Below are 13,709 nucleotides of genomic sequence, written 5' to 3'. Positions count from 1 at the left end.
TATAAGGTTATGAAAGGATTGGACACTCTGGCAGCAGGAAACATGTTTCCGCTGATGGGTGAGTGCAGAACCAGAGGACACAGCTTAAAAATACAGGGTAGACCATTTAGGACAGAGCTCAGGAGAAACTTCTTCACCCAGAGAGTGGTGGCTGTGTGGAATGCTCTGCCCCAGAGGGCAGTGGAGGCCCACTCTCTGGATTCATTTAAGAAAGAGTTGGATAGAGTTCTCAAAGATAGTGGAATCAAGGGTTATGGAGATAAGGCAGGAACAGGATACTGATTAGGAATTATCAGCCATGATTATATTGAATGGCGGTGCAGGCTTGAAGGGCTGAATGGCCTACTCCTGCACCTATTGTCTATTGTCTAACATAGTATTTGTGATAGAATTAACTGATTGTTTCATTGATGAACGCTAACTTGAGTTTGGCAAAATATGTAAGGGCAAATTTGAAACTCATAATGAATTGGCTGGAGCTTTTATATCTTTACAATGCAGTTTTGAGTATTTATTTTTCCATTTGTCTGAAACATGACAACATAAGAATTGAGCTCTAAAAGTGTTCCTCACAGTGATGCTGATGTTGTAGGCTTCTAATTAATATCACTGATCAATAAAACAGGACAAATTTACCAGGTAATAATCACTTAATGCAAGAAGAAAAATTAGCTGTCTTTGAGAAGTATCTGGCTAATCACACTTAGCCAACTGCCAGATAAAAGTACCCAAGTTGTCCTTATCTAATGTGTGCATTCTGCTGACTGATTTGATCCTTGTTAGCTTTACAATTCTTGACCCTTTACAATATTTCAATCAAGCATGTTATATTTTCCAGCAGTTTGACCTGGTTGAATACTTGAGAAAACCAGAAACAGAAATAACCTTTCAAATTATAATGCATATTTTCTAAATTAAAGGCTGAGTTTGAATTCTGCTGTTGCAATTGGTAAACTTTACAATCCGTCCCCTAGTAATATGAAGATATTTTGTTGCAGTTAGCTTAATTTATTTTATTGATGACATATATATAAGTTTGAAAGTTGGTTGAAATTCAGTGTAAACCTGCTGAGATGAGAAATTTCTTCACCTGAGCTTGTGGAATTTCTGTCACAGCACAAGGCCAAAATATTGAATGTTTTCAAGAAGGCATTAGGGCTGAAGGGATCATAGGATATAGTGAGAAAGTAGGATGATCATCCTGCCATATTGAATGGCAGAGCAAATTCAAAGAGCTGAATGGCTCAATCGTACTCTTATTTGCTATGTTTCTACGTGGAAGTGAGAGCGGGGGCGTTGTTTCAATATTAAGTTATTCAAGGTTAAAATCATCTAATGGAAATCTCCTGTAATCCAGAGCTTTTTTCCTTGTATTATCATCTCCTGCTGTGATTAGTAAATTAAATAAACTGCAACTTCCAAGATTATAGTTCACTTAGTTTCAATTTTGATGCTTTGTAGTTGAGATCATGTGAATAAGTATAAATATAAGGGTACTGATTTTATCATTATGAGCACTAATCACGTATTGTCTGAATATGCGGAGTGTTAAATGTAAAAGTGTCTTGCCCAAAACTTGTTGAGCCATCAGTGGAGCTTATTTATGCTTTTCTTTTGTCGTCATTAACTCCCCACAATTTCAAATCTGAAGTGAATTAGCAGAAACATTTTCAGGATGAGTCAACAGGATACACAGACCATACAGCCCTCTAATATAGAGAGCCCAGAGAAATGGACATATGTAATATAAGTAGACAGATTTATATATCCACTGAGGAGACTGAAGTGCCCAGAGTAATGTAATGTGAATCAGAACACAATCTGCCAAGCGTATAAAACTTCTAAGCCATCCATTTTCAGCTGTTACTACTTTGCATTTATTTTCACCAGCAGTTTCATTGCTTGATAAGCATTCTGCTCAGAGGCTGCACTTTGACTTTGCCCTGTACTAATGCTGCCTTATCTTTAATTAAGTGCAATAAATGTCCAAAAATTCATTAGAAAAGAAATAGCACTGTCAACGCTAATCCATTTTAGAAGATGATTGAAGTCTTTTTCAGAAAATCGTCTGTTCCAGAATAACACATCCTGCAGGCAATGATGGTTTAATAAGTTAATAGGCAGAAAAATAGATTGTTGTTGGGGTGGGTTCAGGGGGGCATTTTGCCACAACCTTCAATTGTTAAATTTCTGTTGTATATTAAAATCGCTGAATATATTGACAACACCCCTGCCAACTGCAATTTTTTTGCAAAGTATCACTTAATTTTACATAAGAGTTTTATGATCCTTTTTACAAGAATTGTTAAGCAGAAGTCATGACTGTTTTAAAGGCTTAAGGAGCTGAGGGATATAATGGGAAATCCACATTCTAATTATATAGTTTGCATAAACTGTACCTATAGATATTCATTTTCAATTTTAACTTGGCCAATTCTATTGTATTGAAGAAATGTAGCTATATTTGCTGTAGAATTATGGTAATGCTTAACTTTAGATGTTCCCTTTTTACAGTTAATATTCAAAATAGTTTTCCTAAGTTTGATCAATTAATACGCATTCAGGAGATTGGACTTTCGTGGCCATTGAGATGAGGTGACATTTCTTCACCCAGAAAGTGCTGAGCCAATGGAATTCTTTGCCACCGAAAGGGTTGAGGCCCAAATGATTAATGTTTTCAACGAGTTAGATACAGTTTGTAGAGCTGAAGGAATCAAAGGGTATGAGGAGAAAGTGGGAACGCAGTTGGATGATCAGCCATGATCATATTGAATCGTGGCACAGGCTCAAGGGTCCGTGTGGATTACTCTTGCTGCTATTTTCTGAGATTCCAGTAACATGAATTTGTAGAAACCTTATCTTTTTTAAAGCTGGTATTTGGTGAAACATTCTTTATGCAGTTACTTAGAGAAGCCATTTGTGAAACAATGCTTAATCATTGGAACAAGTTTTGCTCATTTGCCATTTTTGTCCTCCAAATTGAGACTGAAATACTGAGATAATTGGAGCAAAGGAGGTTTAAATTTAGCTATAATAAATAAGAAAAATATTTCTCTGGGACAGAGTAATTGTAGAGTTTTGATTTTAAAATGAAGAATGTAGAGAGAATGCGATGCAAATTTCTTTATGCAGGAAGTTATTCAAGCATGCAGTGCTTCTCTATGGGAGTTTAAATTTCACTTTTCATGAGATGGAGCTTTTTTCTCTGATCTTAATTGCTCGTGAGCAGATTGGCTGGCTGGCTGGCTGGCTAGCCAACCACATTACAATCCCATCTGAGTCACATGTTAGAGGAGAAAGTGAGGACTGCAGATGCTGGAGATCAGAGCTGAAAATGTGTTGCTGGAAAAGCGCAGCAGGTCAGGCAGCATCCAAGGAACAGGAGAATCAACGTTTCGGGCATAAGCCGATTCCTGAAGAAGGGCTTATGCCCGAAACGTCGATTCTTCTGTTCCTTGGATGCTGCCTGACCTGCTGCGCTTTTCCAGCAACACATTTTCAGCTCTGAGTCACATGTTAACCATACCAGGTAAGAATGGCACTTTTAGTGACTCAGATGGGATTTTACCATAATGGCTCAATGGTTAACATTACTGAGATTGGTTTTATATTCCAGATTCATTAATTGAATGGAATTCTACCAACTGCCATGATGGGATTTGAACCCATATCATTAAAGAATTAGCCAGGGCCTCTGGATTGCTAATCCAATGCCATTCCACTACACGATCACCCTTATTGAGGCAGAAGATGTTACCTTTTTGAGGGTAAATTGATAAACGTAACGCACAGACAACAACAGTAGTATAGGAAGAAAGTGAGAGAGGATTCATTTTTGCTTCCACTGGTGTTGGCACATATGGTTTTTTTCTTTGCTGTAAACTGTGTCAAATTACTAGCCCTCATTAAAAACTTCAGATGGAAGCCCTCTTTCATGGTTTTATATCACTGATCACCAATATCGGTGTTGTTTTCATTTTGATATTTTCTTCTTTTCTACTAAAAATCTTAAATTCATCAGGTTGTAAGTCAGTCCTTTAATTATTTCATCTGGTCACCATTTTTAGTCTTTTTCCTTTTGGCACTTACAGAACAGCTCTGTAATAATGCCTTGGTGAGGAGTTTACATCATGATGGAATTCATGATGGGCGATTGGCATATGGTGTGAAAGGAATAGATTTGATGGGTAAATGGCGTCCCATTCCATACATGTTTATGAGGTGCCTTTTTATAATTTCTATAAGTCATCCATAAATCAAGTGATAAAAATAAATATGTAATTGTGTGTGAAATACTTGCTCTTTCCATATATTCAGGCTTTAGAAACAACTCCAAGAACAATGATTTAGTTAATAACCAGCATCTGAGACTCTCAAGTTATCCTGAACTCAACGTTAACTCTGTTTCCCTCTATGCAGGTGGTGCCAGATCTGCTGAGTTTTCCAGAGTTTGTTTTTATTTAAGTTATGTTTTAATATTATCTGTTCCTTGTAAGCGATGTGATATACACAATGACAGACCTCTAGTAGGTGTGAGCAACAGTGTAGAATCCTTTACATTTTAGTTTTCCTTGATTAGTGTGAGGTGGAGAGTGGAGGCTGAGGAACTTTCAGGATGGATAAACTAGAAATGTGCCAGTGCTATCAAATGTCAGGAAAGGACTAAATTGGATCTTTGTAAATAGTTGCTTCCTAACTATGGGAGCTGAAAATATATTCAATTTATTTAAACTAGTATCTCTAAAACTTTCCTTGACTATAACTTCTGTAAACATTTGTTCATGTTCTCTAAACATATAATGAGCTTTGAAATTTAGTTTTGAATCTTGAATAGTTTCTTTACCTTTACCTCAGTTTTAGGATAACCTTGACTAATTCTAATTTATAATCTTGATTCCTATTCATATTCCTTCTGAATGTGGCAAGAGTTTTTTTTTCTAAGTTTTGTGAAGGATGACTATCTATGATTGCTTGCTTCAAACACGACAGTTATAATTGCTTATTTGTGAAGGAACAGCATTGTTTTTTTTGTGTGAAGATGGTTCTAATTTTGAATTTATTTTCAGGAGCTGTACCCAGCGTTTTGTATACACAATGGAGGAACTGACCTGGAGCGATTACCCACAGCCAGTACTTGCATGAACCTTCTGAAACTTCCAGAATTTTATGATGAAAATCTTATGAGGAGTAAATTACTTTATGCAATCGAATCAGCAGCAGGCTTTGAGCTAAGCTGAAGTAAAAATGGGACTGCTGACAGCTGTGAGAATGATGGATAGTACATAATATGTGTACCAACAATCAAAGTTCTCAAAATGGACTTATACTGAAATTGTGTAGAATGAAAAAGAAGCTTTAATGAAGTGCACTGCAAAGTTGAGGCCCCTTTAAATTATCATATGTTTGTAGCTCAGATGGAGAAAATGATTAATTGGGTACAAGTTGGGAGATTTTACTGCTAAAAGTGGAGACTACACATTGGACAAGAGGCCACTTGGTTGTGATGACCAATTCATCACTATACATTAATAGAAAAATAAGCCTGTGTTATCTGACATTAACCAAAGATTCAGCAAATGTAATGTGTTGGTCAAAACAGGCAATAAAGCAAGCCATAATAATGGAAGATAGTTGCATTTAAAATAGGCTTTCCTTGTCAGAAGCCTATCTTTATAAGGCAAAATGTGGCTTTTTTTAAACTTCATACTGGTTTCTTGCATTTAACATCATGGTTAGGTGGAAGCACATAGACCATGTAATACTGCTGCATTTTATGTTTCTTTTAAAAAGTTGCACATTTCTTAAATCTTTGTTTTAAATCACAATTATGTCCCAGCATGGAACTCAGTAAAACATAGTTGCAATTTAAAGCCTAGATTAAAATTGTATGGTGTGACATTATGTGCTAATGATTATATGGCCCTTCTGCATAACTGTGGTGTGAAATCTGAATAAGAAGCATTGAGTGAATGAGATATTATGTGGACAAGAGATTACTTGATCGCGATAGGTTTCAGCTTGCTCATAAAAATTGCTCCATTAGGCCATAGTAAGCATTTTTGAGACGGGGATTTAGTCAGCAGTTTCTGTAAACAGATGTTAATACGTATATGTTTTTTCTGCATTGTGAATACTATGTTTTTGTTCTGTATCTGTACAGTTTTTCCTTGTGCATTAATCTTCTGTGGTGTCAGAATGGTCCTTACCTGTTAAATGAGTTAAGTTTAACAGCTATTAAACAAAACTTGAATAATGCAACTGGTGTGTATTAAATATTTGCATAATTTATATTCAGCCTTAAATGAATTGCAGATTGCATAATTTTTAAAAAAGCATTTAAAGAAAACAACAATGCCCCTTTTGGATATTGGTTTCCTTTTGTGAAGAAACTTATTTAATGTTAACAGTGTTTTAACATTAATTATGGTTAATTACCAAATTCCTTTACATTTGAGTTTCCTTTATTCAATAAAAGGATTTTGAGGTAAAAATTATGAAAATTTATAGGGTATAATCTTTATTTTGAATAGTTCAGAGATCTGAGGAATGCACTCAGATTACATGCGCCAATCCTCATTAGAATTTGTCTAAGCTGGAAATGATTTTTTTCATTTTTGGCTGGTTCTTTCATGACTGAAAAGTCCACTGTGGGTGAACCATGGATGTCTATTGGACTGGCAGTTCATGTCATTGGAACTTGAGGGAACTTCTACAGCAGTGCCATCAAATGCTGTCGATAATCCTTAACATGACAAGCATGTGATTGGGCAGCCCCAACAAGGTTTTATTAAAGAAAATTTATATTTGATTAGAGTTATTTGGCAAGGTAACATTCATGGTGGATAAAAGGAACTGGTTGATGTCCCCTTGGAATTACCAAAAGATGTATGCCAAAGTGCCACATCCAAGGTTGCTGCGCAAGTTAAGTGCATGGTGTAAGGCATAACATAGCACGGATAAAGGACTGGTTAGCTAACAGAAAGCAGAGTGTGGGGATAAGTGGGCCTTTCTCAGGTTGATAAGCTCTAACCTGTGGAGTGCCATGGGATCAGGTTACGTACTTGACTATTTACAATCTAAATCAATGATTTGATAAGGGAACCACATATATGGTAGCTACATTGCTAATGACACAAAGCTAGGTAGAAACCTTAATTGAGAAGATAGAGAGTTTGCAAAATGATGTAAACAGATGGCAGATCGAGTATAATATGGATAAATGTGAACTTTTCCATTTTGGCAGGAAGTATAGAAAAGCATAAAACATAGAAAAGTACAGCACAGAATAGGCCCTTCGGCCCATGATGTTGTGCCGAGGATTAATCGAAATGTAAAATGAAATAACTTAACCTACACACCCCTCAATTCACTGCTATCCATGTGCATGTCCAGCAGTCGCTTAAATGTCCCTAATGACTCTACTTCCACCAGCACAGCTGGCAATGCATTCCATGCATTCACAACTCTCTGCGTAAAGAACCTACCTCTGACGTCTCCTCTATACCTTTCTCCTAATATCTTAAATCTATGACCCCTCATGCCAGTCAATCCTGCCCTTGGGAAAAGTCTCTGGCTATTGACTCTATCCATGCCCCTCATTACCATTACCAAAAGCAGTATACCATTTAAATGGAGAGAGATTGTTAAAATCTGGTATCATCTGTGAAGGTCCTGGTGCTAGAGTCGCAAGATTAGCATTCAGATACAGCAAGTGATTAGGGAGACAAATAGAATCTTTTTGCTTATTGTAAGGATGATGGAATGTAAAAGTCATGTGTTCAGGTTTGGTCTCCTTATTTCGGAAATACAAAATTGCTTTAGAAGAAATTTCTATTTGTTCCTGGGATGTAAGGTTTAGTTTGAGAAAAGGTTGAATATGTTAGACTAATATGTTAGTGCTGAGGTAACTTCATTGAAACACACAAAATCCTAAGGGGTTTGAGGGGGATATCTGGAGGAAGTTTTCTTTGAGGGAGACAATAACTGGAAGGCATAGTTTTAAAGAAGGGGTGTCCTTTTTAAGACAGATGAGGAATGTTTTCTTTGACAGTTGATACAGCGCAGAAGGAGGCTATTGGCCTACCATGTCTGTTCATGTTCTGTTACCTAGTGCTGATCTCTTGCCTTTTTCCCCAGACACACACAATTTCTATGCAAATAATAATCCAATGTCCTCTTGAATGCTTCAATTAAAACTGCCTCCACTATATTTCCAAGCAGTGCATTCAATAGTCTTAACTACTGTGTGCAAAAGATGTTTTTTGTTTCTCTCATTACCTTTGTCTCATCTGCGCATTACTTTAAATCTGGTTTCTTTTATGAGTAGGACTGGCTTCTCTCTAACTACACTGTCCAGTTCACTAATGATTTTGAAAAGCACTGTCAAATCTCTTCTGAACTTCCTTCTCTCCAAGAAGAACAGTCCCAACTCCGATTCATACAGCGCATAGAGGCCTTTCAGCTCATCAAGTCTGCACCAACGTAGCTACCACTGAAGGTGCGCTAATCTCAATTTCCTGCACTTGTCATATTTCCCTGAATATTATGATATCTAAAGTGCTCATCCAAACTTTTCTTAAAGGTTGTAAGGTTTCTGGCTTCCACTATAAGATAATAGTGACCATATAACTACTGTTTGTTGTCATAAAAACCCAACCATTCAATAATAATCTTTCATGAAAGAAATTGCCATTCTTACCTTATCTTGCTGCATGTGACTCCAGACACGTGGCAATCTGGTTTGCCTCTTAAGTGCCCTCTGGGCAATTAGGTATGGGCAATAGATGGCAGTATAATCAGTGATGCCCACATCAATGAATTTTGTTTCAAAACAATTTCTTTATGGTTAAGAATGCTATCTGTAGCTGCAATATTCCCTCTATTTTGGACTCAATTCCATTTATTTAATTGAAATTAATATTCAAAACCAGTATGCCTCATCTCCAAGAGTAAAGCAGAAAAAGCAGACATTTGTCATCCACATTTCTGTCTCTACCTAGTCCCACAATCTCCAAAGCTTTATTAGATCTTGTAGATGGTACGCATAAGCTTAAGTGCTGGAGGAAATAACTGTTGAAGATGTTGGGATACTGATCAAGTTGACTGTTTTGCCCTGGATGGTTTAGAGATTTTTAGGAAACTGGAAACCGGGATGGGCCACTCATTATGATCATGGTTGATTAAATGACTAAATACTTCAATGCCTTTTACTCACCATATCTCCATAACCTAAAACCATGTGATAATCAGAAATCTATTTAATCTCTCCCTTAAACATACTCAAATATAGCCCCTTTGTGGTAGAGAATTCCAAAGATTCACAATCCACTGAGTAAAATAATTTCTCCTTTCTAGCTTAAATGACATTCCTCTTTTTTTCACTTGACTGTTGTTGGAGCTGCACTCATCCCTTTGGCAAAGGTGTGCATTCCATGATAATCCTGACTTTTCCATGTAGATTGTGGACAGGTTTTGGGGAGTCATAATGTGAGTTACTCATTGCAGTACTCCTAGCCTCTGATCTCTTGTAGATATTGTACTTATCCAGCTGATCAAGTTCAGTTGCTGCCAATGAAGGTGGGCAACTTTTTTTTGTTGGTCTCAGGCCTTCTCAAATAAATATCATAGTTTAAAACGATTGAAGTCTGAATGTGTATTGGAAATATTCTGCTTTGCAACTTCTGGAATTGATGGACAACCAGAAAAGCTGTGAAACATGCTCAACATTCACCTGATAAGTGATTATATTTACATTGACATGGTGATCTGAGCTGTACTAATCGAATGAATTCATGTGTGTGAAAACATGACCAGTGCAGGGGAAAGTGAGCCCTCTTGCACAAGCTAGGCTTGGAACATCTGCAGGCTGATCGCTTAAGAAAGGACTGTAATATTTGATTTTTTTAAAAAAAAACTTTATTTCTTTTCTACTTTTATACTAGGAAGACTGTAGTCCTAAACTTTTTAACTTATTTCTTTATTTTTTGGCTTCTGTAACTAAGATGGTACCATGTGTGGCAACATTGTACGCTTTTCACTGTACTCTTGTACCCTGTACTTGAGTGAACGTGACAATAGAACCTAAATCTAAATCTACACCTAAGGCACTATATTCTGCCAGTCACTGGGTTAGGTTTCATTTACTGAGCTCAATAACAGAAAATATTCCTTTCTTTTGGAAGATTTTCTGCAAAAAAAAAAAAGTGAGTGCATGGAACTCAATGCCAACAGTGGCACTAGAGTCAGATACATTAGGGACATTTAAGCAACTCTTGGATAGGGACATGGGTGATAGTAAAATGTAGGGTATATAAGTTCGTTTGATCTTAGTAGGATAAAATCATAGAATCCCTACAGTGTGGAAACAGGCCCTTCGGCCCAACAAGTCCACACCGACCCTCTGAACAGTAATCCGGCCAGACCAATATCCCCTATTCTATATTTACCCCTGACTAATGCACCTAACCTAGACATCTCTAAACACTATGGGCAATTTAGCACAGCCAATTCACCTGAGGGGAGGTGGGCTGGGGAGAAGGTAGCAAAGAGTACAATAGGTGAATGGGGATGGGGGTGGAGGTGATAGGTCAGAGAGGAGGGTGGGGGAAGGTAGCCAAGTGTACAATAGGTGGATGGAGGTAGGGATGAAAGTGATAGGTTGGAGAAGAGGGTGGAGCGGATAGGTGGGAAGAAAGATAGGCAGGTAGGACAGGTCATGAGGATGGTGTTGAGCTGGAAGGTTGGAACTGGGGTAAGGTAGAGGGAGGGGAAATGAAACTGGTGAAGTCCATATTGATGCCCTGGAGTTGAAGTGTTCCGAGGCAGGAGATGAGGCATTCTTCCTCCAGGCATCTGGTGATGAGGGAATGGCGGTGGAGGAGACCCAGGACCTGCATGTCCTCAGCAGAGTGGGAGGGGGAGTTGAAGTGTTGGGCCATGGGATGATGGGGTTGATTAGTGTGGGTGTCCTGGAGATGTTCCCTGAAGTGCTCTGCGAGGAGGCGTCCAGTCTCCCCAATGTAAAGGAGGCCGCATTTGGAGCACCGGATACAATAAATGACATTGGTGAATGTGCAAGCGAAAGGCTCCTTTGGGCCCTTGGATGGTGGTAAGGGAGGAGGTGTGGGTGCAGGTTTTGCAATGTCTGTGGTTGCAGGGGAAGGTGCCAGGAGGGGAGGGTGGGTTGTTGGGAGGCGTGGACCTGACCAGGTAATCACGGAGGGAACGGTCTTTGTGGAAAGCGGAAAGGACTGGGGAGGGAAATATATCCCTGCTGGTGGTGTCCATGTGAAAGTGGTTGAAATGTCGGCAGATGATGCGGTTTATGCAGAGGTTGGTAGGGTGGAAGGTGAGGACCATGGGGGTTCTGTCCTTGTTACGATTGGAGGTGTGGGGTTTAAGGGCAGAGGTGCGGGGTGTGGGTGCGATGCGTTGGAGGGCATCTTCAACCATATGGGAAGGGAAATTACAGTCTCTAAAGAAGGAGGTCATCTGGTGTGTTTTGTGGTGGAACTGGTCCTCCTGGGGGCAGAGGCGGAGGTATTGGGAAGATGGGATGGCATTTTTGCAGGAGGTAGGGAGGAAAGAGGTGTAATCCAGGTAGCTGTGGGAATCAGTGGGTTTGCAAAAAATGTCAGTGTTAAGTCTGTCGTCATAGATGGAGATGGAGAGGTCCATATTTCATATCATATTAGTAAGTCAGTTTTGATCCATCTTGCAAAGTTTCCCTCTGTCTATGTGCTTTAACCTTATTGATCAATTTCCCATGTGGGACCTTGTCAAAAGCTTTGCTAAATTCCATATAATTGCATCAACTGAACTTTCCCCATCCACACATTTGGTCACATTTTCAAAAAAATTCTGACAAATTTGTGAAGCATGACCTCCCTCTGACAAAGCCATACTGATAATTCATAACTAACCCATGCCTTTTCAAGTGGGCATTAATTTGCTCCTTTAGAATTTTCTCCAATAGTTTCCCTACCATTAATGTGAGGCGCACTGATCTGTAAGTTCCTGATTCATCTCTACCACCCTTCTTAGAACGTAAAGCATATAAAAGTACAGCACAGAGCAGGCCCGTCGGCCCATAATGTTGTGCCCAGGATTATTCCTAATCTAAAATAAAATAATCTAACCTTTGCACCCCTCAATTCACTGCTGTCCATGTGCATGTCCAGCAGTCGCTTAAATGCCCCTAATGACTCTGCTTCCACCACCACCGCGTTCCATGCATTGACAACTCTGTGTAAAGAACCTATCTCTGACGTTTCCTCTATACTTTCCTCCTAATATCTTAAAACTATGACCCCTCGTGCCAGTCTATCCTGCCCTGGGGAAACATCTCTGGCTATTGACTCTTTCCATGCCCCTCATTACCTTGTATATCTCGATCAGGTCGCTCTCTTCCTCCTTCACTTCAGAGAGAAAAGTCCAAGCTTAGTCAAACTCTCTTTGTAAGTCAAGCCCTCCAGTCCTGGTAAACCTTCTTTGCACCCTCTCCAAAGCCTCTGTATCTTTTTTTATAATAGGGTGACCAGAATTGGACACAATATTCCAAATGTGGTATCACCATGGACTTGTAGAGCTGCAGCAAAACCTTGCAGCTCTTAAACTCGATCCCCCTGTTAATGAAAGCCAAAACACCACATGTTTTCTTAACAACCCTATCTACTTGGGTGGCAACTTTGAGGGATCTATGTACTTGCACACCCAGATCCCTCTGTTCCTCCACACTGCCAAGAATACTGTCTTTAATCCTGTATTCAGCATTCAAGTTTGACCTTCTAAAATGCATCACTTCGCATTTATCCAGGTTGAACTCCATCTGCCATTTCTCAGCCCAGCTCTGCATATTGTCTATGTCGCGCTGCAGTCTGCAATAGCCCTCGATACATCGACGGCACCGCCAACCTTTGTGTCATCGGCAAATTTACTAACCCACCCCTTAACTTCCTCATCCAAGTCATTTATAAAAACTACAAAGAGCAGAGGCCCAAGAACAGAGCCCTGCAGGACTCCACTCGCCACTGACCTCCAGGCAGAATACTTCCCATCTACAACCACTCTCTACCTTCTGTCAGCCAACCAATTCTGAATCCAGAGAGCCAAATCTCCCTGTATCCCATACTGACTTTATGAATGAGCCCACCAAGGGGAACCTTATCAAATGTCTTGCTGAAATCAATATACACCACATCCACTACTCGACCTTCGTCGACCTGTCTCATCACCTCCTCAAAGAACTCAATAAGATTTGTGAGGCATAACCTGCCCCTCACAAAGCCACGCTGACTGCCTTGAATCACACTATGCTTTTCCAAATAGTCATAAATCCTATCCCTCAGAATTCTTTCCAAAACCTTGCTGACCATAGACATAGGACTAGCTGGTCTGTAATTGCCAGGGATTTCCCTATTACCCTTCTTGAAAAAAGGAATAACATTCGCCTCCTTCCAATCCTCCGGTATGACTCCTGTGTAGAGTGAGGAGGCAAATATCCTCGCCAGTGGCTTCGCAACCTCCTTTCTTGCTTCCCGGAGCAACTTGGGATAAATCTGGTCTGGCCCAGGGGACTTATCAATCTTAATGTTTGCCATAATTTCCAGCACATCAACTTCATTAATCTTGATCTGGTCAAGCCTGTATCCTAACTCCTCAAAGTTCTCATTCACAACAAGGTCCCTTTCCTTAGTGAAAACCCAAGCAAA

The 13,709-nt window shown here is 39.3% G+C and overlaps 1 protein-coding gene across 2 annotated transcripts in view; it reads left to right on the top strand.

Moving 5' to 3' along the window:
• ube3c (ubiquitin protein ligase E3C) overlaps positions 1-6,255 on the top strand; it is a 177,268-nt gene extending 171,013 nt beyond the window's left edge. For both annotated transcript variants that reach the window (XM_043690704.1, XM_043690705.1), the window contains exon 24: positions 5,067-6,255. In XM_043690704.1, the coding sequence (XP_043546639.1) occupies positions 5,067-5,237 (171 nt within the window). In that variant the 3' untranslated portion in view covers positions 5,238-6,255. The remainder of the gene's footprint in view (positions 1-5,066) is intronic.
• The last annotated feature ends 7,454 nt before the right edge of the window (positions 6,256-13,709 follow it).

This window comes from Chiloscyllium plagiosum, chromosome 5 (assembly GCF_004010195.1).
Source record: "Chiloscyllium plagiosum isolate BGI_BamShark_2017 chromosome 5, ASM401019v2, whole genome shotgun sequence".
NCBI lineage: Eukaryota > Metazoa > Chordata > Chondrichthyes > Orectolobiformes > Hemiscylliidae > Chiloscyllium > Chiloscyllium plagiosum.
Note: the sequence above shows the minus strand (reverse complement) of the source record. Positions and strands in the feature narration are given on the sequence as shown.